General features: G+C 38.5%; 1 protein-coding gene across 2 annotated transcripts in view; it reads right to left on the bottom strand.

Annotated features, from left to right (window-relative positions):
- The window catches only part of DNAJC1 (DnaJ heat shock protein family (Hsp40) member C1), a 222,012-nt gene that overhangs the window by 82,826 nt on the left and 111,451 nt on the right, over window positions 1-27,735 (bottom strand). For both annotated transcript variants that reach the window (XM_030819216.1, XM_030819215.1), the window contains exon 8: window positions 11,138-11,295. In XM_030819216.1, the coding sequence (XP_030675076.1) occupies window positions 11,138-11,295 (158 nt within the window). The remainder of the gene's footprint in view (window positions 1-11,137; window positions 11,296-27,735) is intronic.

The raw sequence follows: 27,735 nt of genomic DNA, 5'->3' as shown, positions 1-27,735 counted from the left end.
ATGTAACAGACTTTAGTGGCTACCTCTATAACAAAAAATAGAGACTTCAGAGAATTAGTTAAGAAAACTCACTAAAAACAAACAACTACAATAAGCCCAATACTACAAGTCCTTTAAAAAATAGAGATCTGATTTCCATAATTGCTAATTTATAACATTTAAAATGTCTAATTTTCTTTATTATTATTATTTTTGAGACAGAGTCTCACTCTGTCATCCAGGCTGGAGTGCAGTGGCATGATCTCTTTTCACTGCAACCTCTGCCTCCCGGGTTCAGACGCTTCTCGTGGTTAAGCCTCCTGAGGGCTGTCCGCCACCACACCCAGCTAATTTTGTATTTTTAGTAGAGACAGGGTTTCACCATGTTGGACAGGCTGGTCTCGAGCTCCTGGCCTCAAGTGATCCTCCTGCCTCAGCTTCCCGAAGTGCTCGGATTACAGGTGTGAGTCACAGTGCCCAGCCAAAATGTGCAGTTTTCAACAACGAAAAATTACAGGCTATGCAAAGAAATGAGACAGTATGGGCGACATAAAGATAAAAATAGAAACTGTGCCTGAGGAAGACCAGACAATGAACTTCCTAGACAAAATGTTAAATCATCTTTATTTTCTTTTTTTTTGAGATGGAGTCTCACTCTGTTGCCCAGGCTGGAGTGCAGTGGTGTGACCTTGGCTCACCGCAACCTCCACCTCATGGGTTCAAGTGATTCTCCTGCCTCAAGCTCTCAAGTAGCTGGGATTACAGGTGCCCACCACCACCACGCCTGGCTAATTTTTTGTGTGGTTTTAGTAGAGACAGGGTTATGTTGGCCAGGCTGGTCTCAAACTCCTGACTTCGGGTGAACTGCCTGCCTTGGCCTCCCAAAGTACTGTGATTACAGGCGTGAGCCACCGTGCCAGGCCAATCATCTATTTTAAATATGTTCAATGAGCTAAAGGAAGCCATGTCTAAAGAATTAAATGAAAGTATGGGAACAATGCACCACCAAATTCAGAATATCAATAGATTAAGTTATTTAAAGGGCAAAACAGAAATTCTGGACTTGAAAAGTTTAATAACTGAGATAAAAAATTCTCTAGAGGGGCTCAACAGCAGATATGAGCAGCAAATGAAAGAATCAGCAAACTTGAGGATATGTGCATTGAAATGATCTGGGCTGAGGAACAGAAAAAAGGAATAAAGGAAAAATGAATAAATCTTCAGAAACAACATTAAGCATACCAATATATGAACAATGGAAGTGCCAGAAGGTGGTGGGGAGGAGTGGGAGAAAGAGGAGAGAGAGCGGGTAAGAAATATTTCGAGAAATAATGGTCTAAACCTTCCAAAATTTGAAGCTCAATGAACTCTAAGCAGGATAAATTCCAATGGACCTAAGGGAGGAGACCACCCCTCATACTATCTTACGCCCAATTTCTGCCTTTAAAGAAAGAAGAAGTAAAAACTAAAAGGCAGAAATGAAATCCACAGGCAGACAGCCTGGAGCCGCGCCCCGGGCCTGGTAGTTAAAGAACGACCCCTGACCTAACCGGTTATGTTATCTATAGATTCCAGACATTGTATGGAAAAGCATTGTGAAAATCTCTGTCCTGTTCTGTTCCGTTCTAATTACCAGTGCATGCATCCCCCAGTCACGTACCCCGCTTGCTCAATCAATCACGACCCTCTCATGCGGACCCCCTTAGAGTTGTAAGCCCTTTTTTAGGGACAGGAATTGCTCACTTGGGGAGCTCGGTTTTTGGAGACGTGAGCCCGCCAATGCTCCCAGCTAAATGAAGCCCTCTCCTTCTACAACTTGGTGTCAGAGGGGTTCTTGCCTGCGGCTCGTCCTGCTACAGACCCATATTAGGAAACACCATAATCAAACCATCAAAGCTAAAGACAGGAGAATAATGAAAGCCCCAAAGAAGTAACTCATGATTTTGAGAAATCTTCAATACGATTAACAGCTGATTTCTAATCAGAAATGATGAAGGCCAGCAGGTAATAGCTTATGTAATCAAAAGTGGTGAAAAAAAATTCTACCAAGAATTAATATATGTGGAAAAAACTATCCTTCAAAATAAAGGATAAATCAAGATATTCTCAGTAAAATAAAAAGTGAGAGAGTTCACTGCTGGCACACCTGCCCTACAACAAATGAGAAAGGGAGTCCCTAGGGATGAAATAAAATAACACTGGACAGTAACTCAACTCCCTATGGAAAAATAAATGCCAAGAAAGGTATAAACATAGGTAAGTGGAAAAGACACTATAAAGGCATTTTTGGCTTGCAATTCCTTTTCTTTTTAAAAACCTAATTCAAAAGACAACTGCATAGAGCAGTAACTACAAATCTAGGTTGATGAGAACATAATATCTAAAGATTTAATCTGTGACAATAATAAATAATAATAACAGGCATAAAGGGGAGTGGAACAGGGGCAAAGTTTTTGTACTTTTTAAAATTTGCATTAATTCTAAGTAGACTGCTATAAATTAAGATGTTAATTGTAATCCCTAGAGAAACCACAAAACTCTGTTCACACAGACTTGTATTAGAATGTTCACAGCAGCTGTAACATAGCCAAAAGACCCAGAATGTAATTAAATGTCCATTAGCTGATTAACAAATAAATAGTATGTGACATATTCATCCAATATTATTCAGCCACAAAAAGAAATGAAGGCCAGGGCCGGGCATGGTGGCTCACGCTTGTAATCCCAGCACTTTGGGAGGCCGAGGCGGGCGGATCACGAGGTCAGGAGATCAAGACCACGGTGAAACCCCGTCTCTACTAAAAATACAAAAAAATTAGCCGGGCGTGGTGGCGGGCACCTGTAGTCCCAGCTACATGGAGAGGCTGAGGCAAGAGAATGGCGTGAACCCGGGAGGTGGAGCTTGCAGTGAGCCGAGATTGCGCCACTGCACTCCAGCCTGGGAGACAGAGCGAGACTCCGTCTCAAAAAAAAAAAAAAAAAAAAAAAAAAAGAAGAAATGAAGGCCAGGCAAAGCAGCTCACTCTTGTAATCCCAGCAATTTGGGAGGCCGAAGAGGGAAGATCACTTGAGGCCAGGAGTTCAAGCCCAGCCTGGGCAACATAGCGAGACCTCGTCCAAACAAAAAAATAAATTAGCCAAGCTTGGTGGCACATGCGTGTAGTCCTAGCTACTCGAGCGGCTGAGGTGAGAGGACTGCTTGAGTCCAGGAGATTTAAGTTGCTGTGAGCTATGATCATGATTATGCCACTGCGCCCCAGCAGCCTGGGCAACAGAGCAAACAGAGTAAGACCTGGTCTGTAAAAAAGAAAAAAAAAAAGAGAGAGAGAGATGAGGTACAAAGTACTGCTATATGCTACAACATGAATAAGCCATGAGAACATTATGCCAAACTAAAGGAGCAAAACATAAAAGGCTACATACTGTATAATTTCAATTATATAAAGTGTCCAGAATAGACAAATCCAAAGACAGAAAGTTGGTTAATGGTTGCCAGAAGAGGGAAGATCACAGAATTGCTAACTGCTAAAAGATATGGTTTTATTTTATTTTCTGATGAGATGAAAATGTTCTAGCATCAGAGAGTGGTAATGGTTGCACAACCTAAATAGACTAAAAACCACTGAAGTGTCTATGCATTTTCAAATGGTGAATTTTATGTTCTGTCAAGTACATTTCAACAAAAATGTTATAAAAAGCCTATAGCATATATCATATTTAATAGTAACATGACAAACTTTTTTTTTGTGTGTGTGTGTGATGGAGTCTTGCTCTGTCACCCAGGCTCAAGAGCAGTGGTGTGATCTTGGCTCACTACAACCTCTGCATCCCAGGTTCAAGTGATTCTCCTGCCTCAGCATCCCGAGTAGCTGGGATTACAGGCACGTACCACCACACACGGCTATTTTTTGTATTTGTAGTAGAGATGGCCTTTCACCATATTGGCCAGGCTGGTCTTGAACTCCTGACCTCAGGTGATCCACCCACCTCAGCTTCCCAAAGTGCTGGGATTACAGGCTTCAGCCACCATGCCCAGCAATAAAAGTTTTTTTTGAGACAATGGAGTACAGTGGTGTGATCAGATCTCACTGCAGCCTCAAACTCCTGGACTCAAGAGATCCTCATGCTCCAGCCTCCCAACTTGCTGAGACCACAGTTGTGCACCACCAAGCCTGGCTAATTCATTTATTTTTTGTAGAGATGGGGTCTTCCTAGGTTGCCCTGGCTGGTCTTGAAGTCTTGACCTCAAACAATCCTCCCACCTCAGCCTCCCAAAGTGTTAGGATTACAGGTGTGAGCCATCACAACCAGCCACAAGTTAAATAAACAATTTCAATGATGAAATAAAGATTTTCAGCAATGAAAGCTTTCTTTGAGATTGGGAATGAAACAAGGATACTTGTTATCACCATTTGTGGAGATTCTAATCAACACAAATAAGAGAAAAATGTATAATATACAGAGACACCATTAGAATTAAAAAATAAGCTAGGTGTGGTGGCTCACGCCTGTAATCCCAACGGTTTGGGAGGCCGAGGCGGGCAGATCACTTGAGGTCAGGAGTTCAGACCAGCCTGGCCAACATGGCAAAACCCCATCTCTACTACAAATACAAAAACTAGCTGGGCGTGGCAGCAGGCATCTGTAATCCCAGCTATTCCAGGGGCTGAGGCAGGAAAATCACTTGAACCTGGAAGGCGGAGACTGCAGCAAGGTGAGATCATGCTGTTGCATTTCAGCCTGGGTGACAGAGTGTGACTCTGTCTCAAATAAATAAATAAAATTTAACAAGGTTGTTAGACAAAAATCAGTTTTAATTCTATATACTAAATATAATTAGAAAGTGAAATTTGAGACACAATGCCACTTACAATAATCATCTAAAAACACAAAATAAATCTAAGAAAAAATATCCCCTATGTACAAAAAGCTGCAACACATTACTGAAAAACGTTATTTTTTTATTTTTTATTTTTTGAGACAGTCTTGCTCTGTCGCCTACGCTGGAGTGCAGTGGCATGATCTCTGCTCACTGCAACCTCCGCTTCCTAGGTTCAAGAGATTCTCCTGCCTCAGGCTCCCGAGTAGCTGGGATTACAGGTGCGTGTCACCACACCTGGCTAATTTTTGTATTTTTTGGTGGAGATGGGGTTTCACCATGTTGCCCAGGCTGGTCTGGAACTCCTAATCCCAAGAGACCTGCCCGCCTCAGCCTCCCAGAGTGCTGAGATTACAGGCATGAGCTACTGTGCCCAGCCTGAAAAAACTTTAAAAGATCTAAATTAATACATCTATTTATGGGTTTTAGAGTCAATACAATTTGAATGTCAATTTCTCCACAACTGATCCATATATAATTGTTATCCCAATTAAATATCTCAGCTGAATAATTTGTGGAAAACAACAAGCTGCATTAAACATTTATATGAAAATGTAAAATGGCAATCTTAAAGAAGGAAAACAAAATTGGAAAATTACTGTTCTAGATACCTATCATGAAGCTACAGTGATGAAGACTGTGTGGTAGTAGCACAAGGATGAACAAGTAGATAAATGGAACTAAGCAGAACATGTGGAAACAGACCTACACAGTTATGGGCACTTGGATTATGATTAAAGTGACCTTTGTAGAGCTGTAGGAAGCAGTTTTTAAAATAATTTGTAGCAGGCCAAGGGTTTGGAGAACTTTTGGAACAAAACATTAATCTTGATCACTACTTAACGCCAAACAAACAAAACATTCCAGGATATTGTTAATTGAAATGTTTAAGTCAAATAATAAAGCTTCTGGAAGGATTTGAAAATTCTTTATAATTTTGAGATAGAAAAATATTTGTTCGTTCAGGCGTGGCGGCTCATGCTTGTAATCCTAACACTTTGGGAGGCTGAGGCACGAGGATCACTTAAGCCCAGGAGGTTGGACCAGACTTGGCAGCACAGGGAGACCCAAACTCTAGAAAACATTTAAAAATTAGCCAGGTGTGGTGGTGTATGCTTGCGGTTTCAGGTACTCAGGAGGTTGAGGTGTGAGGATCACTTGAGCCTGGGAAATTGAGGCTGCAGGGAACCGTGATTGCATCATTGTCCTTCAGCCTGGGTGACAGAGACCTTGTCTCCAAAAAAAAAATACATATTATATATATATATATATATATTTGAAAATAGAAAACACCAAATAAGGAAAAGGCAGACTGATTAATATAATTAGTAAGTTCTGGTCATCAAAAGACACCACTAAGAACAAAAAAAGGCCAAGCAGAATGGGAGAAAATATGTGCAAAACACTTATTTCTGAAATACAGAAAGAACTCTTTATAATCCAGTCTCAAAAACAAAAAGGCAACACAATTAAAAAATATTTGGAAAGGCACTTCGCATAGTAAGATATCAGTATCCAATAACCGTAAGAAAAGGTGCTCAGTCTTATTCATCAAAGGATGTAAATTAGACCAAAATTAGGTATCACTGCATACTTACCAGAATGGATAAAATATAAAAGACTTGACCAAGCATTGGCAAAAATATAGCGCAACTGGAATACCCATATCCTGCTGCTAAAGTATAAATTGACACAAACTTTTGGAAAACAATTTAAAAGTACAGCTGACCCTTGAACAATATGGAGGTTGGGGCGCCAACCCCTGGTCAGTTGAAAATCTAAGTATAACTTTTGACTTCCCAAAAACTTTACTACTAACAGCCTACTCTTGACTGGAAGCTTTAATAATAATGTAGACAGTAAGTTAACACATATTTTGCAAGCTTATGTACTGCATTCTTACAATAAACTAGAGAAAACAAAATCTTAAGGAAAATACCTTTATAATAATGTACTGTATTTATCAATACCCTAAGTTCATGTTGTTGTCTGTCTGAAATGGCAGCCAACAGCAGGTGCAGACCTCACTCTACCATACTTACAAAGCAATTTGATTTTCTCTTGTAATGTCATGACTTTTCTCTGGTTCTCGAGAGCACTCCTAGCATCACCAGTGGTACTTTCTATAGGCCCAATGGTGTTACTCAAGGTTTACAGCATTTTACTAAACATGATAAAAAATACATGAGAACCAAGAGAGATCACATTTTCTATGCTATACAATTTACTGGAGAGACAAACTGCTCACACAGAGATGATTAGCATCATCAGGAGGTTTAAGCCAATACTTGCAACATGTAAGCCTACTGCAACAGCAACAGAAGGTGTTTTAAATTATTATAGTAGTATAGTAGGTACACTGTGTGCTACAGTTGATTTTACACAGTTATGATTTAGTACTGCATCTTTACATTTGTTTATATTTCCCTCATCTGCAAATGGTGCCATGTACAGTAAGTAGTTGTGTACGTTTTGATAAGTTTTAACTTTTTATGATAGACTTGTATATATTTTATGGTAGTAAATGATAAAATACACTATTATCTACATATATTTTATGCATGACATACTTAACTTTTTCTTAATTTTTTCAATATTTCTAGGCTACATGGTTTGGGATTTGAAAAATTACCCAAAATCTTCTAAAATTTTTCCAAAGTATTTTTTGGAAAAAATCCACATATAAGTGGACTTATGCAGTTTAAACCCCTATTTTTCAAGGATCAACTGTATTTACTGAAGGTGAGCTTTGACCCTGCAACTAACTCCAAAAATTGAAATTTACACATATACATAATAAAAGGTATGCACAAGACTGTTCACAGAAAAAATATTCATTATAGTCCCAAACTGAAAACACCACATTTCTCCAACAAAAATAAATTGTGCTATATTTATAAAGTATTATACAGCAATGAAAATTGCTGCTATATGCAATTATGAATAAATCTCACAAATATACTGAATAGAGGAAATCATACTCAAAGGACTACATAGGAAATGATGCTATTTATAAACTAACAAGCAGGTAAAACCACTCTGAAGTCAGGAATGTCATCATCTTTGTGGAAGAAAAGGAAATAGTGAGTGGCAGAAAGCATGGTTTCTGGACAATGGCAATGTTCTAGTCATTGAACTTGGCAATGTTTAACTTGCATCACCTGCGATAGTTCACTGAGCTGCATATCTATACATGCATACCTCAGAGATATTCCAAGTTCAGGTCCAGGCTACCACAATAAAGTTAATATTGTAATAAAATGAGCCACACAAATTTTTTGGTTTCCCAGTACATACAAAAGTTGTTTATAAGCCAGGCATGGCAGCTCACACCTATAATCCCAGCACTTCAGGAGGCCGAGACAGGCGGATCACTTGAGGCCAAGAGTTTGAGACCAGCCTGGCTAACACGGTGAAACTCCATCTCTACCAAAAGTACAAAAATCAGCAGGGTGTGACTGCACTCGCCTGTAATCCCAGCTACTTGGGAGGCTGAGACATAAGAATCGCTTGAACCCAGGAGGCGGAGGTTGCAGTGAGCCGAGATCGTGCCACTGCACTCCGGCCTGGGCGACAGAGGAAGACTGTCTCAAAAAAATAATAATAATTTAAAAAAATGTTTAAAACTATGTTTACATTATAGCTTAGTTTATTAAGTGTGTGATAGCATTATGTCCAAAAAACAATGTACATAATTTAAAAATACTTTACTGCTAAAACGTATTAACAATCATCTGAGTCTTTCAACAAGTCATAATCTTTCTGTTGGTAGAGGGTCTTGCATTCATGTTAGTGGCTGCTGACTCACTGGGGTGGTAGTTGGTAAAGGTTGGGGTGTCTGTGACAATTTCCTAAAATAAGACAATAATGAAGTTTGATGCATTAACTCTTCCTTTCGCAAAATATTTCTCTGTAGCATGTGATGCTGCTTGATAGCATTTTACCATCTCCAGCCCTGCTAGTTCCTTTATCAGTGCTTATAGAATATTCTCAATCCTTTGTTGTCATTTCAACAACTTTCACAGCATCTTCAACAGGAATAGATTCCATCTCAAGAACCACTTTCTTTGTTCACCCATAAGAAACAACTCCTTATCTCTTCAAGTTTGACCATGAGATTGCAGCAATTCAGTCACATCTTCAGGCTCCACTTCTAGTTCTCTTGCTATTGCCACTATATCTGCAGTTATTTCCTCCAATGAAATCTTGAACCCAAAGTCATCCATGAGGATTAGAATAAACTTCTTCTAATCTCCTGTTAATGTCAATATTTTGACCTCTTCCCATCAATCATGAATGTTTGTAATCGCATCTAGAATAGTAAATCCTTCCCAGAAAGTTTTCAATTTACTTTGCCCAGATCCATCAGAGGAATCACTCTCTATGGCAACTACAGCCTTATAAAATACATGCCTTAAATAATAAAACTTAAGTTGGAAGGGCTCCTTGATTCATGGGCTGCAGAATGGATGTTGTGGTATGGGCATATAGACAACGTTCATCTCCTTTCATATCTCCCTCAGAGCTCTTGGGTGACTAGGTACACTGTCAATCAGCAGTAATATTTTGAAAAAAATATTTTTTTTCTGAGCAGTAAGTAGGTCTCAACATGGGGCTTCAGTAAACCATGCCATAAACAGATGTGCTGTCATTCAGACTTTACTGTTCCATTTATAGAGCACAGATAGAATGGATTTAGCATAATTCTTAAGTACCCTAGGATTTTCACAATGATAAATGAGCACTGGCTTCAACTTAAAGTTACCAGCTGCATTATTCCCTAACAAGAAAGTAAGCCTGTCTTTTGAAGCTTTGAAGCCAGGCATCAACTTCTTCCCCTCTCTAGCCATGAAAGTCCTAGATGGCATCTTTTTCCAGCAGAAGGCTGTTTCATTTACATTGAAAATCTACTGGTTGGTGTAGCCACCTTCATCAATGATCTTGGCTAGATCCTCTGGATAACCTGCTGCAGCTTCTCCGTCAGCACTTGCTGCTGCACACTGTACTTTTATGTTATGGAGACAGCTGCTTTCCTTAAGCCTAATGAACCAACATCTGCTAGCTTCTAACTTTTCTTCCGCAGCTTCCTCACTTCTCTTGGCCTTCTTAGAATGAAGAGAAAGAGGGCATTGCTCTGGATTAAGCTTTGGCTCAAGAGAATGTTGTGGCTGATTTGATCTTCTATCCAGACTACTCAAACTTTCTCCGTATCAGCAATAACGTTGTTTCGCTTGCTTATCTTTGATGTATTCATTGGAATAGCTCTTTTAATTTCCTTCAAAAATGTGTCCTTTGCGTTTAAAATTTAGCTAACTGTTTGGTGCAAGAGGCCTAGCTTTTGGCCTATCTTGGCTTTCAACCATGCCTTCCTAAATAAGCTTAATCATTTTTATGTAAAGTGACACACATGCAACTCTTCCTTTCACTTGAACACTTGGAAGCCATGGTAGGGTTATTAATTGGCCTAATTTCAATACTGCTGTGCCTTAGGGAGTAAAGAGACCAGAGGAGATGGAAAGAGACTAGAGGATGAATGATTAGTGGAGCAGCCAGAATATACATAATATTTACCAATTAAGTTTGCTGTCTTATATGGGTGCACTTCACGGTACCCCAAATAATTATAACAGTAACGTCAGAGGTCACTGATCACAGATCACCATACCAGATGTTATAATAACGAAAAGTTTGAAATACCACAAGAATTACCAAAATGTTATACAGAGACACAAAGGAAGGAGATGCTTTTGGAAAAATGGTACCTGTAAACTTGCTCAATTTAGGGCTGCCACAAACCCTCAATTTGTAAACAAAACAAAACAAAACAAAACAAAACAACACAACACAAAACAACAACAACAAAAAACCCGGCCAGGCACGGTGGCTCACACCTTTAATCCCAGCACTTTGGGAGGCCAAGGGGGGCAGATCATGAGGTCAGAATATCAAAACCATCCTGGCTAACACGGTGAAACCCCATCTCTACAAAAAATTAGCCAGGCGTGGTGGCAGGCGCCTGTAGTCCCAGACACGTGGGAAGCTGAGGCAGGAGAATGGCGTGAACCCGGGAGGCAGAGCTTGCAGTGAGCTGAGATTGAGCCACTGCACTCCAGCCTGGGTGACAGAGCGAGACTCCATCTCAAACAAAACAAAACAAAACAAAAAAACAGTATTTGTGAAGTGCAATAAAACAAAGCACTATATCGTGAGCTAACCCTGTATTTTATGTGCTTTTCTGCACATGTTCTACTCAAAACAAGTTTTATAAAGTTTATTTACCTGTTTTTTCTGTGTTCGGTTCCTGTTTTCCAACCAATCATCCATTTGTTCCTCAATTTCTTCTATGGAAGTTCCATGATCATAAGACTGAATATATGTACTTTCTAAAGGTGTGTATACAGGAAATTCAGGTTTTGGTTTTTTAACTTTCTTCTGTTCTAAAAAATGTTTAAAAGAACCAATTATTGAGATTTTTAAAGAATAAAATTAATTTCTAACATTTTATTCATAGACCATATTCTGAAAGAAAACATCAAAGTATAATTGTTCTGTTATAAATAATTGGCTGTAAGTTTTATTGTACATAAACCATTGCATTGTTTCTAAATAAAACTCAGAGTTGCTACTATTGTGGAGATGATCATGAGATAGCCATCATATCAATTTGCATATACCTTTGTTTTCAAAGTACTTTTCATAAAATATTTCATTTTGGCACAATAAAAAGAGCTTCAATTTAATGTTGTAATCCTAACTTTACCATGTAATAGTTAAATAATACTGGGCAAATAACACTTAGAACAGTATCAACTTTCTCATCTATAAAAAAAAAAACTGGCTCTCACTAAATGGTATACATTTATTTTTCAATATTTTACAAAGGTGAAATATGATCTGGCAACATCAAGAATAGTTACGAATAGATGGCAATCCACTGGGCTCTTTATTAAATCCCATTTTAGGCCTAGGAGCAGTGGTTCATGGCTGTAATCCCAGCACTTTGGGAGGCCAAGGCAGGTGCATCACTGGAGGCCAGGAGTTCGAGACCAGCCTGGGCAAAATGGCAAAACCCTTCTTCTACTAAAAATGCAAAAATTAGCTGGGTGTGGTGGTACATGCATGTAATCCCAACTACTTGGGAAGCTGAGGCATGAGAATCACTTGAGCCCAGGAGGTGGAGGCTGGGGTTAGCCGAGATCACACCACTGCATTCCAGCCTGGGTGACAGAGTGAGATTCTGTCTCAAAAACACACACACACACACACACGCACACACACAGAGACACACACACACACACCGTTTTAATTGGAGACTTGACATTGAGAAGCAACTCCATTCTTAATTACTATAGTCAAACTCAAACAGCCTCATAAGAGTATTTTCACCACCCCATGTGTATGTGTGTATGTGTGCATTTGCATGTACTATACTGCCAATGTAACAAAATCAATATATACTGGCATAGGAATAGACAAATTCCTAGAAGAGAATAGACAATCCATAAATACCAATGCTTGTTGACTTATTAAGGGACTAAAATCCTGATAAACCTATCATATATTGAAAACAGCCTTAATTAGAAAATACATTTAGTAAAACTAACATCATGGCTTAGCCTAGTCTACCTTAAGTGTACTCAGAACATTTACATTAGCTTATAGTTGGGCAAAATAACATAGTGACACAGTACACTGTAGAGGATCAGTTTTAATCCTCATGATCATATGGCTAAGTGGAAGCTGCAGTTTGCTGCTGTTACCCAGCATTATGAGGAAGTATCCCACCGCATATTGCCAGTCCAGGAAAAGATTCAAAATTCAAAGTACAGTATTGTTTTTGCACTATCATAAAGTCAAAAAATTGTAAGTCAAATCATTACAAGTCTAGGATTGTCTATATTTCAATTTAGTGGGAAAACAATTTATTAAGTAATGCTTACACAACTGAATATCCATTTAAAAGAAAACTGGACACACTCTTACACTGTATACACAAATAAATTCCAGATAGAGAAGACAGTTAACTTTAAAAGCCAAAACAATAAAAGTTTTGCAAAAAGAAATCTTAAAAACTACTTGTACTATTTAAAGGAAAGGGACATCTTAATTAAGAATGAAAACCCAGATGCTATTACAAAAAAGATAAAAGAGTAAACAAATCAAGAGATAAATAATAGATTTGGAAAGGATGTATCCAATTCAGAGTATAAACAGAAGATTGCTATAAAGAGATTTTATAAATGGAAAACAACCCAATAGAAAAATATAGGCAAAGGTCATAAATGGGCAATCCACAGTTGAGTGCCCACATGGCCAACAAGTAAGAAAAGAGGCTCATATACTCTAAAGGTTAAAGAAATATAAATTAAGTAATACCAAGATATAATTTTATACCAATCATATGGGTACTAATTTAAAATCTAATTCAGATGTACTGTTGACAGGGAAAAGGCTACTTCTAAATTGGTGGAGGAAAGGTATTATTCTATTACAGCCTTTTTGGAAAGCAGTCTAAACATATCCATTAAAATTAAAATATACAGCCTCTTCCCCAGCAATTCTTCCAGAAACAAAAGTACTCAAATATAACTGTATGTGGGTATGTATGTATTTGTGTGTGTAAGACTATTTACTATTTCTTCATAGAGAGATGAAACTATTAACATAGTAAATGCTATTAGGAGAAATGACTGAATAATTATTGATGATGCTTTTACAATGAGAAGTATGAAATCACCATTGAAGTAGAGCAATAGCAGAAGTAATTTGGGCTACATATACAGAATCAGTTATTTTTTTAAAAAAGCAAATAAATTCAATTGTATTTATTTCTGGGGTGTTTCATCACAACTGCAAGTGATGTCTTTTTAAATAAGCATTTATAAAGGGGCACTAAATAAAGAAATGAAAGACTACTATAAGCTAATACAAAAATACACAGACCAGTGTCACTATAAATCAACCACAAAAAGAAGCCAACATAATAACCAGCTAACAATACAATGACAGGATCAAATCCACACATATCAATACAACCCCTGAATGTAAATGTGCTAAATGCCCGACTTAAAAGTCACAGAGTGGCAAGCTGGATAAAAAAACAAGACTCAATGGCATGCTGTCTTCAAGAGACCCATCTCACAAGTAATGATACCCTTAGCCTCAAAATAAAGAAATGAAGGGAAAACTACCAAGCAAATGGAAAACAGAAAAAAGCAGGGGTTGCAATCCTAATTTAAAGATTAAAAAAAGACAAAAAAAGGACATTACATAATGGTAAAGGGTTCAATTCAACAAGACTTAACTATCCTAAATATATATGCACCCAACACAGGAGGACCCAGATTCATAAAGCAAGTTCTTAGAGATCTAAAAAGAGACACAGACTCACCCACATTAATAGTTGAAGACTTCAACACTCCATTGACAGTATTAGACAGATCACTGAGGCAGAAAATTAACAAAGATATTCAGGACCCAAACTCAACAGTGAACCAAATGGATCTGACAGATCTCTACAGAACTTTCTACCCCCAAACAACAGAATATACATTCTTCTCCTTGCCACATGGCACATACTCTAAAATTGATCACATAATTGAACATTAAACTATCCTCAGCAAATGCAAAAGAACCAAAACCATACTAAACACACTCTCAAACCACAGTGCAATGAAAACAGAAGACTAAGAAACTTGCTCAAAAGAATGCAATTACACAGAAATTAAATGACATACTCCTGAATGACTTTTAGATAAATCATGAAATAAAGGCAGAAATCAAGTTCTTTGAAACTAATGAAAACAAAGATACAACATACCAGAATATGTGCGACACAGCTAAGGCAGTGTTACGAGGGAAATTCATAGCACTAAATGCCCACATCAAAAAGTCAGAAAGATCTCAAATTAACAACCTAACATCACAACGGAAAGAATCAGACAAGCAAGAACAACTCAACTGCAAAGATAGCAGGAGGCAAAACATAACCAAAATCAGAGCTGAAATGAAGGAGACAGAGACAAGAAAACCCATTCAAAAGATAAACAAATCCAGGAACGGATTTTTTTTTTAATTTAACAAGATAGGTAAGCTACTAGCTAGGCTAATAGAGAGAAAGTCCAAAAAAACACAACTAGAAATGATGAAGGGAATCATCATTACCATTGACCCCACAGAAGTAAAAATAACCAATAGAAACTACTACAGAAACCTCTATGCACACAAACTAGAAAACCCAGAAGAGATGGATAAATTCCTGGACACATACACCCTCCTAAGACTAAACCAGAAGGAAATTGATTCCTTGAATAGACCAATAACGAGCTCCAAAATTGAATCAGTAATAAATTAGGCTCCCAACTAAAAAAAGCCAAGGACCTGATGGATTCACAGCTGAATTCTACCAGATGTACAAAGAGCTGGTATCATTCCTACAGAAACGATTCAAAAAAACTGAGGAGGAAGGACTCCTCCCAAAATCATTCTATGAGGCCAGCATCATCCTGATACTAAAACCTGGCAGAGCCACAACAACAAAAAAACTTCAGGCCAATATCCTTGATTAACAGTGATGCAAAAATTACAAAATATTTGCAAACTGAATCCAGCAGCACATCAAAAAGCTAATCCACCTCAATCAAGTATTCTTCATCCCCAGATAGCAAGGTTGGTACAACATATGCAAATTAATAAATGTAAGTCTTCACATAAACAGAACTAAAGACAAAAACTGCATGATTACCTGAATAGACACAGAAAAAGCTTTCAATAAAATTCAACACCCCTTTATGTTAAAAAAACTCTCAATAAACTAGGTATTCCCTTTGAAAATTGGCACAAGACAAGGATGCCCTTTCTCACCACTTCTATTCAACACGGTATTGGAAGTCCTAGCTGAAGCAATTAGGCAAGAGAAAGAAATAAAGCGCATTCAAATAAAAAGAGAGGAAGCCAAACTGTCCCTCTTTGCAGCTGACATGATTCTGTATCTAGAAAACCCCATAGTTTCAGCCCAAAGCTCCTTTAGCTGATAAACATCTTCAGCAAAGTTTCAGGATACAAATCAATGTGCAAAAATCACTAGGATTCCTATACTCCAACAACAGCCAAGCCGAGGGTCAAATCAGAAAGGCAATCCTATTCACAACTGCCACAAAAAGAACAAAATACCTAGGAATACAGCCAACCAGGGAGGTGAAAGAGCTCTATGACGAGAATTACAAAACTCAAATAAAGAAATCAGAGAAGACACAAACAAGTGGAAAAACATCCCATGCTCATGGATAGGAAGAATCAGTATCATTTAAATGGTCATATTGCTCAAAGTAATTTACAGATTCAATGCTATTCCTATCAAATTAACAATGACATTCTTCACAGAACTAGACAAAACTATTTTAAAATTCATACGAAATGAAAAAGAGCCTGAATAGCCAAGGCAATCCTAAGCAAAAAGAACAAAACTGGAGGCATCACGCTACCTTACTTCAAACTATACTACAGGGCTACATAACCAAAACAGCATGGTACTGGTACAAAAACAGGCACATAGACCAACGGAGCAGAACAGAGCCCAGAAATAAGGCTGCACATCTATAACCATCTGACCTTCGACAAAGCTGATAAAAACAAGCAATAAGGAAAGGACTCCCTATTCATTAAGTGGTGCTGGGATAAATGGCTAGCCATATGCAGAAGATTGAAGCTGGACTCCTTCTTTACACCATACACAAAAATCAACTAAAGATGGAGTAAAGATTTAAACATAAAACCCAAAACTATAAAAACTGTGGAAGACAACATAGGCAATAGCATCCTGGATGTAGGAATGGGCAAAGATTTCATTACAAAGACACCAAAAGCAATTGAAACAAAAGCAAAAATTGACAACTGAGATTTAAACTTAAACTTAAGAGCTTCTGCACAGCATAAAGAAACTATCAACAGAGTAAACAGACAACCTACAGAATAGGAGAAAATTTTTGAAAACTCTGCATATGACAAAGGTCTAATATCCAGGATCTATAAGGAACTTCAATAAATGTATAAGAGAAAAACAAACAACCCCATTAAAAAGTGGGCAAATGACATAAACAGACACTTTTCAAAAGAAGACATCCACGCAGCCAACAAGCATATGAAAAAAGCTCCATATCACTGATAATTAGAGAAATGCAAATCAAAACCACAATGAGATACCATCTCTACCCAGTCAGAATGACTATTACTAAAAGGTCAAAAAATAACAGATGATGCCAAGATTGTGGAGAAAAGGGAACACCTCTACACTGTTGGTGGGAGTGAAAATCAGTTCAACCATTATGGAAGACAGTATGGTGATTCCTCAAAGAACTAAAAGCAGAACTACTATTTAACCTAGCAATACCATTACCGAGTATATACTCAGAGGAGTGTAAATCATTCTACCATAAAGGCACGTGCACACAAATGTTCAATGCAGCACTATTCACAACAGCAAAGACATGGAATCAACCTGAATGCCCATCAATGACCAATTTGATAAAGAAAATATGGTACATATACACCATGGGATACTATGCAGCCATACAATGTGGTACATATACACCATGGAATACTATGCAGCCATAAAAAAGAGTGAGATCATGTCTTTTCCAGGAACATGGATGGAGCTGGAGGCTGTTATCCTTAGCAAACTAAAGCAAGAATAGAAAACCAAATACCATACGTTTTCACTTACAAGTGAGAGCTAAATTATGAGAACTTATGAGCACAAAGAAGGAAACAAAAGACACTGGGGTCTACTTGAGGTTGGAGGGTGGGAGGAGGGAGAGGAGTAGAAATGATAACTATTGGGCACTGGACTTAATATGTGGGTGATGAAATAATCTGTACAAGTCCCTGTGACATGAGTTTACCTATGTAAGCTTTTTTAAAGCTTATGTATTTTTTTAAACTTTTGGGTTCACATGTTCCCCTGAACCTAAAAGTTTAAAAAATACATAAATAAATAAGCTTTAAAAAAATCTTTTTTCAAAATGTATTAGTTCATTCTCACATTGCTATAAATAACTGAGACTGGGTAACTTATAAAGAAAAGAGGTTTAAGTGGCTCACAGCTCTGCAGGTTGTACAGGAAGTGTGAATGCTTCTGCCTCTGGGGAGGCCTCAGGAAGCTTTCAATCACGGCAGAAGGCAAAGGGAGAACAGGTGTCTTACATGGCAGGGGCAGAAACAAGAGAGAGGGAGGAGGTGCTACACGCTTTTAAACAAGCAGATCTCATGAGAACTCACTGTCTCAAGAAGAGAACAAAGGGGATTTGCTAAACCATTCATGAGACACTGCCCCCATGATCCAATCACCTCCCACCAGACCCCACCTCCAATACTGGTGATTATATTTCAACATGAGATTTGGGTGGGAGCACAGATCCCAACCATATGAGAAATTAACATAAAACTTCCATTTCAGAAAAAATGGAGAACTTTTCCACATTCCTCTCACTAAGAATTATAAAAAAGATAAAAGAGTAAACAAGTTATTTGTTTACTCGTATCTTATATTAACCATTATAAATAAAACAAACACAAGAAGAATTTGAAAGTTAGAGAGAAGGCTGACCAGCTAGGTACTGTAGGACTCAAGAATACCCAGAGTGGTCAGTTCTATGAGTTTTCTTTGTGTTTCTTATATATCTCAGACTTGGTGCTGCAGAAACTAGCAACCCAGAAACACTAACAGGCACAGACACACACATACAGGCAAAACAAAAACAAAAGCCTGCTCTCTCTAGCTAAAGGATCAAAAAAGAGACAGCATAGGCATTTATCTTTTGTCTAAAAGATAAAGCTTTTAGACAATAACCACTCTAATTCAGGCAAACAAGACAGAAAGTAGTGTCACCCCCATCCCACCACCCAGCATGAGAGCAAAGACTAATGGGAAACTTAGGCTTCTGCCATTGCCAGCCTGTAATGAGGCACCCAACCTCCCCACCAGGGTGATATGAGAGAGAAGGCTAAAAGATAAGGTGGATCCTTCTCCTGCTAATAAAGTCAGTGGAGATGATATGGGTAGCCTGAACCTCCATAACCACTCAGAAGTAATAGGTGTCTCTTCCTCTACCAGTCAGTGTGGTTACAGAGGAAGTCTAGTGGGCTGGTGTGGTGGCTCACACCTGTAATCTAAGCACTTTGGGAGGCTGAGGGGGGTGGATGACCTGAGGTCAGGAGTTCAAGACCAGCCTGGCCAACATGGTGAAACCCTGTCTCTACTAAAAATATGAAAATTAGCTGGGTGTGGTGCTGTGTGCCTGTAATCCCAGCTACTGGGGGGGCTGAGGCAGGAGAATCGCTTGAACCTGCGAGGCAGAGGTTGCAGTGAGCCAAGATTGCGCCACTGCACTCCAGCCTGGACGAAATAGTGAGACTCCATCCCCTCCCCACCCCCCCAAAAAAAAAGGGAGCCTAGTGAAGAATCAGGGCTTTCACGACTGCCCAATGGTAGCAAAGCCATCCCCACATAATGTCAGTGGAGGCCAAGTGGGGTGCAGTAAGCAGGTATTCCTGCTCCTCCTCCCAGGCAGCGGTTTTCAGTGGAGGCCTAGAGGCAAGCAGGAATATCCATACCCACCTGAGAATCCACAAACACTCCGTTCCTCATCTGTCAAACAGACCACATAGGAAACCTGGACTTCAATTCTAACTAGCAGTAACAGGCAGCACTACCCCTTCCATGGCTAGAGTATTGCCAGAGAAGACCAGGTAAAACAGAAGAATTAAATAAGGTCCAAAGTTTCATAATACCCCTAAATGTCCAAATTTAAATAAAAAATCAGTTGTTACACCAAGAACCAAGAATACCTCAATTTGAATGAGAAAAGGTAACAGATGCCAACAAGAAAAAAGAGATATTTAAATTACCTGGCTGGGCGTGGTGGCTCACACCTGTAATCCCAGTCCTTTGGGAGGCCGAGGTGGGCGGATCACCTGAGGTCAGGAGTTCGAGTCCAGCCTGGCCAACATGATGAAACCCTGTCTCTACTAAAAATACAAAATTAGCCAGGTGTGGTGGCGCATGCCTGTAATCCCAGCTACTCAGGAGGCTGAGGCAGGAGAACCACTTGAACCCAGGAGGTGGAGGTTGCAGTGAGCCAAGACGGTACCATTGCATTCCAGCCTGGGCAACAGAGTGAGACTCCATCTCAAAAAAACAAATAAATAAAAAATTACTTGACTGTGCTATTAAAGCAGCCATGTAATAATGATATGACAAGCAATAATGAACACTCTTAAAACAAATAAAGTTTCAGCAAAAAAATAGAAGACATATAGAAGAACCAAATGGAAATGTCAGAATTGGTGTGTACACTAACTGAAGTTAAAAACTTACTGGATGGGCTCAACAGCAGAATGAAGCAAACAGAGAAAACAACCAGTGAACTTGAGGATAGAAAAACATAAATTGCCCAATCTGAAAAACAAAGTAGACCAAAAAAAAAAGAACAAAAAAAGAACACAGCCCTGGGAAGTTTTGGGACTCTGAACAGCAACTTAAAAGCAGCAACAGAGAAACAAGACCTTATCTGTAGTAGAAATACAATTCAAATGACAGTGTATTTCTCGCCCCAAACCACAGAGGCCAGAAGGAAGTGGCACAGCATTTTTCAAATGCTGAAAGAAAATAACTGTTATACCTGAAGTCAGTATCCTGTGACAGTATCTTACCGGCATGAAGGGGAAACCAAAACATCCTGAGATGAAGGAAAACTAAAATAATTCGTCACCAGTGGACCTATCCTGCAATAATGGCTGAAGGAAGCTCTATAAACAGAAAATGAATCATAAAAGAAAATATATTGGACAACAAGGAAAGAAGAAAGGACAAAAGAGTAAAAATATGAGTAAACACAATAGACTTTCCTCCTGCTCTTGAGTTTTCTAATTATGTCTGACCACTAAATCAAAATTATAACCTTCAGTGTTATACAGAAAATACTCAAGACAATGATACTATAAATAAAGAAGGTAAAGGGATTTAAGGGGCGGTAAGGTTTTCATATGTCACTTGAAATAGCAAAAATCTGACACCAGTAGACTGTCATGTTATGTATATATAACATTATACTTATTATACCCACTAAAAAGTGATAAAAAGAAATATATTTTAAAAAACAACACTATAAATAAATTCAAGTGGCATTCTAAAAAATGTTGAGCCACAGGAAGGCAGAAAGAAGAAAACAGAGAAATGATAATGAGAGAGAAAAAATAGAAAATAAAAAATACAATAGCAGACTTAAGCCCTAACATATCAATCACTATATTAAATGTAAATGGTTTAAATACACAAATTGTCTATTTAACACACACACACGGTCTTTCATCTTTTTTACATATATATGCTATTTATAACAGAGAAATGCTATCTGTAATAGAGAAAAAAGAGAAATGATAATGAGAGAGAAATAATAGAAAATAAAAATAAAATGGCAGACTTAAGCCCTAACACATCAATCACTATATTAAATGTAAACAGTTTAAATATACAAACTATTTAATACACACACACAAACATATACACACATGGTTTTTCATCTTTTTTACATATACACATATATATGCTATCTATAATGAACTCATTTCAAATATAACAATATGGGTAGTTCGAAAGTAAAAGGATTGGAAAGATATACCATACAAACATTAATCAAAAGAAAGCAGTAGTAGTTATATTAGTATCAGGTAAGGTAAAGTAGACTATAAGGCAAAAACAAATGACCAGGAATGAAGACAGACATTATATAATGATAAAAAGATCCACCAAGATGGCATAGCAATCCTAAATGTGTGTGCACCAAACAACAGAGCTGCAAAACATGTGAAACAAAAACTGACAGAACTGAAGACAAATTTATAATTACAGTCAAAAAGTCCAATATCCCCTCTCAATAATTAATAGCATAACTAAATATATAAATAAGCAATGATATACAACTCAACAATGCCGTCAACCAACTGGATGTAACTGACATTTATAGAACACTCCAATTCACCACAGCAGAATACACATTCTTTTCAAATGTCCATGGAATATGTGCCAAGATGGATCATATCTTGGGCCATAAAACAGACCTGAACAAACTTAAAGGAATTTAACTCATACAGAGTATGCTTCCTAATGAAAAGGGAATCAAACTACTAATGTTTAATAGAAATATAACAAAAAGGTCTCTGAACATTTGGAAACTAAGCAATATGCTTTTAAATAATCAATGGATCAAAGAGGAAATCTCAAGAAAAAAAATACTGAACTGAGTCAAATAAAAACATATCAAAATATGTGGCCAAGTGCGGTGGCTCACACCTGTAATTCGAGCTCTTTGGAAGGCCAAGGTGGGTGGATCACTTGAGGTCAGGAGTTCAAGACCAGCCTGGGCCAACATAGTTAAACCTTATCTCTACTAAAAACAAAAAAATTAGCTGGGCATGGTAGCAGGTGCTGTAATCTCAGCTACTCAGGAGGCTGAGGTGAGAAAATTGCTTGAACCCGGGGGGCAGAGGTTGCAGTGAGCCGAGATCACACCACTGCACTTCAGCCTGGGCCACAGAGTGAGACTCTGAAAAAAAAAAAAAAAAATCAAAAGATGTGAGACATAGCCAAAGCAGTGCTGAGAGGGAAATGTATAGCCTTAAGTGCTGACATTAAAAAAGAAAAAAAGCCTCAAATTAATAATCTAAACTTCCATGTCAAGAAACTATAAAAAGAAGACCAAAACAATCCAAAAGCAAGCAGAAGGAAAGAAGTAATAAAAATAAGAGCAGAAATCAATGAAATTGAAAACAAAAACCATAAAGAAAATCAATTAAACAAAGAACTGATCCTTTGAAAAGATCAACATCTGGCAAATCTGACAAAGGAAACAGAAGACAAAAGCTACCTATATTAAAAAGGAGAAATCACTACAGGGCATGTAGACATCAAAAGGATAAAAAGCAAATATTAGGAACAACTCTAGATACATGTATTTGACAACTTAGATGAAAAAGACCAATTGCTCAAAAAACACAAACTATCACAATTCACTCATGAAACAGATAAATGAAACATGAAATAGATATTTAAATAGCTCTATAACTATAAATCCAATTTAGTTTGTTATTTTAATACTCCAAAGAAAGAAATATTCAGGCTCACATGATCTCACTGGAGAATTCTGCCAAACATTTCAAGAATTAATACCAGTGTTAGACATTCCCTTTCAGAAAATAGAAGAGGAAGGCTGGGCACAATGGCTCAAGCCTGTAATCCCAACACTTAGGGAGGCCAAGGCAAGCAGATCACTTCAGGTCACGAGTTCGAGACCAGCCTGGCCAACATGGTGAAACCTCATCTCTACTAAAAATACAAAAATTAGCCAGGTATGGTGGCGGGCACCTGTAATCCCAGCTACTTGGGAGGCTAAGGCAAGAGAATCACTTGAACCTGGGAGGTGTAGGTTGCAGTGAGCCAAGATTGCACGATTGCACTCCAGCCTGGGCAACAAAAGCAAAGCTCTGTTTTTCAAAAGAAAAAGAAAATAGAAGAGGAGAGAAAACTTCCTATTTCATTATATGAAGCTGGTATTACCAATACCAAGGTAATACAAAGACAATGCAAGACGAGAAAGCTAATGCTATGGTTTGAACGTTTGTGTCCCCTCCAAAATTCATATAGAAACAGTCTCCATAGAGGTGGAGCCTTTGGAAAGTGATTATGTCATGAGGGCTCCTCCCTCATAAATAGGATTAAAGCCCTTATAGAAGAGGCTTCACACAGCATTCTGTCCCCTTTCTTCTTCTATCTTTTCTGCCATGTGAGGACACAGCATTCATCACCCCTAGAGGATGCAGCAACAAGGTGCCATCTTGGAAACAGAGACCAGGGCCTCATCAGATACTAAACTTGCTGGTACCTTGATCTTGGACTTCTCAGACTCCAGAACTGTGAGAAATAAATTTCTGTTGATCATAAATTACCCAGTCTCAGTTATTTTGTGTAGCAGTACAAAAAAAACTAAAATAGAAAGTAGCACTGAGAACCGATGGTGCTACTATAACAAATACCTCAAAATGTAGAAGTGGCTTTGAAATTGGGTAATGGGTAGAAGCCAGAACAGCTTTGAAGTGCATGCTAAAGCATTAAGCATGCTTCCAGTGAGCGCTCTGAAGAGGACAGCCGTAGAGAAACCCTCAGTCATCTTAGAGATGATCTAAGTAGTTGCGATCAGAATGCTGGTAGAAATATGGACAGTAAAGGCCATTCTGATAAGGCGTTAGTTGGAAACCAGGAGCAGTTTATTGGAAACTGGAAGAAGGGCCACCCTTGATGCAAAGTAGCAATGAACTTGGCTGAATTGTGTGTTGTGTCCTATTACTTTGTGGAAGGCAGAACTTCAGAGCAATGGGCTAGGGTATTTTGTGGATGACATCTCTAAGTAAATTGTTCAGGATGCTTCATGGCTTCTCTTGACTACTTATAGTAAAATGCAAGAAGAGAGAAACAAATTAAATATAAAATTTATAATTAAAAGGAAAGCAGAAGTTAAAGATTTAAAAAATTCTCAGCCTGGTCAGGTTTTAAAGTATGCTTGAGGGAGAATGCCAAGGGTGTGGCCAAGCAAACATTTGATAAGGAGATTTAATATGAATAGAAGGAAGACAGATGCTATTCATCAAGACAATGGAAGAATGACTGCAAAGGCATTTTGGAGATTATCTGTGCTGCCCTTCTCATAGCAGGTTCAGAGCACCAGGTCCTTGAGGGCAGAACAGTTTCAAAAAAGGGGCCCAAAACACTTGTGAAACCATGGGGCTTGTTGCTCAGGATGTCTTGTTTCTTTCCCACACATTCAGACACAATGTTCCTCAGCCACCTCAGGTACAGCTCATGCAGGCCACCACTTCAGGCCACCACTTCAGGGGGCACAAGCAGTAAACCTTGGCAGCATCCATGTGGTGCTAACTCTGCAGGTGCACAGAGTGTGTGAGTTGTGGAGACATGTCTACCTAGATTTCAATGGATGCCTCATAGAGCCTTGGGGCCCAGGCAAAGAAATGCCACAAAGGTGGGGCTGCCAGAGACAGCCCCAGCTAGGGAGATGCCCAGTGGAGCAATAGAAGTGGGGCCACCACTAAGACCTCAGAACTGCAGAGCCACCAGCATGCAACTCTAGCCTGGGAGAGCTTGCAGGCATGAGACTCCAGCCTGTGATAGCTGCTCTGTGGGCTGTGACCAGCAAAATTATAGTGCTGGGGTTGCCCAGAGCCTTGGGGACCCAACCTCTACTCTCGTGTGTCTGGAAGATGAAACATGAAGTCAAAGTTGATTATTCTCAGGCCTCAAAAATTAATGGTGTTTGCCATATTGGGTTTTCAGCTCACTTGGGGACTGTTACCCCTTTATTCTTTCCTATTTCTCCCTCTTTGCATGAGAATATCAATTTTATGCCTGTCCCATCATTATAATCTGGAAGCATATAAATTGTTTGATTTCACAGGTTCACAGGTAGAGGGGAATTGGCCTCAGAATGAATTGTACACTTTGAGTCTCACCCATATCTGACTTAGATTATATTTAGATAAGACTATAGACCTTAAACTTTAAAGTTGATGCTAGAATGAGATAAGGCTTTGGGAGCTATTGGTATGTAATTAATATGTTTTGTATGTGAGAAGGATATAAATTTTGGAGGGGGGGGTCAGAAGTGAAATGCTATGGTTTGAATGTTTGAGTCCTTCTAAAATTTATGTGGAAGCAACCTCCAATGCAATAGTATTAAGAGGAAAAGGCCACTGGGAGGTGATGAGGTCATGAGGGCTCTTCCCTCTTGAAAAAAATTAAGACTCTTACAAAAGAGACTTCACACAGTATTCAGCCCCTCTTCCCCTTCTGTTCCTTGTGAGGACATGTGTTTGTGCCCTCCGGAGGATATAGCAACAACGTGCCATCTTGGAAGCAGACAGAAACCTTTGCCAGACACCAAACCTACTGAGGCCCTGATCTTGGATTCCCCAGCATCAAGAAGAGTAAGAATTAAATTTCTGTTCATTATAAATTAGCCAGTCTCAGGTTATTTCCCAGGTATTCTGTTATAGCAGCACAAATGGACAATGACAATTACAGACCATTATCTCTCATGAATATAGATGTAAAACTCTTTAACAAAATAGTACCAAATAGAATTCAGCAATAAGAATTATACACCATGTCCACGTGGTGTTTATTCCAAGTACGCATAGCTGGTTCAATATTCAAAATCCATTAATGTAATCTATCGTATTAATACACCAAAAAAGAAATATCACATAATCACTATTATTGATACGGGAAAAAAACATTTCACAAAATTCAACACCCCGTCATGATTTTAAAAAATGCTCAGAAAACTAGGAATAGAGGGGAACTTCATTAACTTCATGTACAGCAGGGGTCCTCAACCCCTGGGCCATGGACTGATAGCAGTCCATGGCCTCTTAGGAACCAGACCGCGTAGCAGGAGGTGAGTGGTGGGAGGGCAAGCATTACTGCCTGCGCTCTGCTTCCTGTCAGATCAGCAGTGGCATTAGATTCTCAAAGATCTAAGTTGCACAATCCTAATAAGAATCTAACTACAGTTTCATCACAAAACCATCGCCCACTGCCACCAGGTGCATGGAAAAACTGTCTTCCACAAAATCGTTCCCTGGTTACAAAAAGGTCGGGGACCACTGATGTAAAGCATCTACAAAACACCTACAGCTTACATCATACTTAACAGTGTAATACTAAATGCTTTCCCCCTAAGGTTTGGAACAAGGCAAGGATGCCCACTCCCACCACGCTTTGTTGTACATAGTACCAAAATTCTAGCTAGCACTATAAGGCAGGAAAACGAAATAAAATGCATAGATTGTAAAGGAAGAAGTAAATCTGTCCCCATGGTCAGATGACATAGCTGTCTACAGAGAAAATCCAAGGAATCTACATTAAAAAAATCTTAGCACTAATACATAAATTCAGCAAGTTAGCAAAATAAATATCTGCATTCAAAAATCAATTGAATTTCTTACACACAGTGAACATGTGGAAACTGAAATTAAAATCCAACACCATTTATAACCACTCAAAATAAAGAGAAGCAGGCATAAACCTACCAAAACACACACAGGATTTTATTTGCTAACAACTACAAAAGACTGAAGAAATAAATCAATGAAGATACAGATAATTAATGAAGAAACATACTATATTCATAGATTTGGAATACTCAATGGTAAATACATCAATCCTCTCCAAACTGATATATAATCATGTACCACATTATGATATTTTAGTCAACAATGGTCCACATATATGATGGTGGCCCCGTAAGATTATAATGGAGCCACTGTAAAGTCATGGCGCAATGCATTACTCATGTGTTGTAGTGATGCTGGTATAAACCCACTGCACTGCCAGTTATATAAAAATATAGCACATTCAATTGTGCACAGTACATAACACTTGATTATAATAAATAAGCATGTTATTAGGTTATGTATTTACTATACTATACTTTTCTTTTTCCCAGTCAGAGTCTTGCTCTTGTTGCCCAGGCTGGAGTACAATGGCGCAATCTTCACTCACTGCAACATCCACCTCCCGGGTTCAAGTAATTCTTGTGCCTCAGCCTCCCAAGTAGCAAGGATTATAGACATATGCCACCACGGCCAGATATTTTTTGTATTTTTTAGTACATGTATATTTAGTACATGACGAGGTTTTGCCATGTTAGCCAGGCCAGATTATACTATACTTCCTAACATTACTTTAGAGAGTATTCCTTCTACTTACTAAAAAAAAAAAAAAAAAAAAAAAAAGAAGATGGCTGATTAGA

This window comes from Nomascus leucogenys, chromosome 9 (genome assembly GCF_006542625.1).
Source record: "Nomascus leucogenys isolate Asia chromosome 9, Asia_NLE_v1, whole genome shotgun sequence".
NCBI lineage: Eukaryota > Metazoa > Chordata > Mammalia > Primates > Hylobatidae > Nomascus > Nomascus leucogenys.
This window is presented reverse-complemented; position numbering and strand designations above follow the sequence as displayed.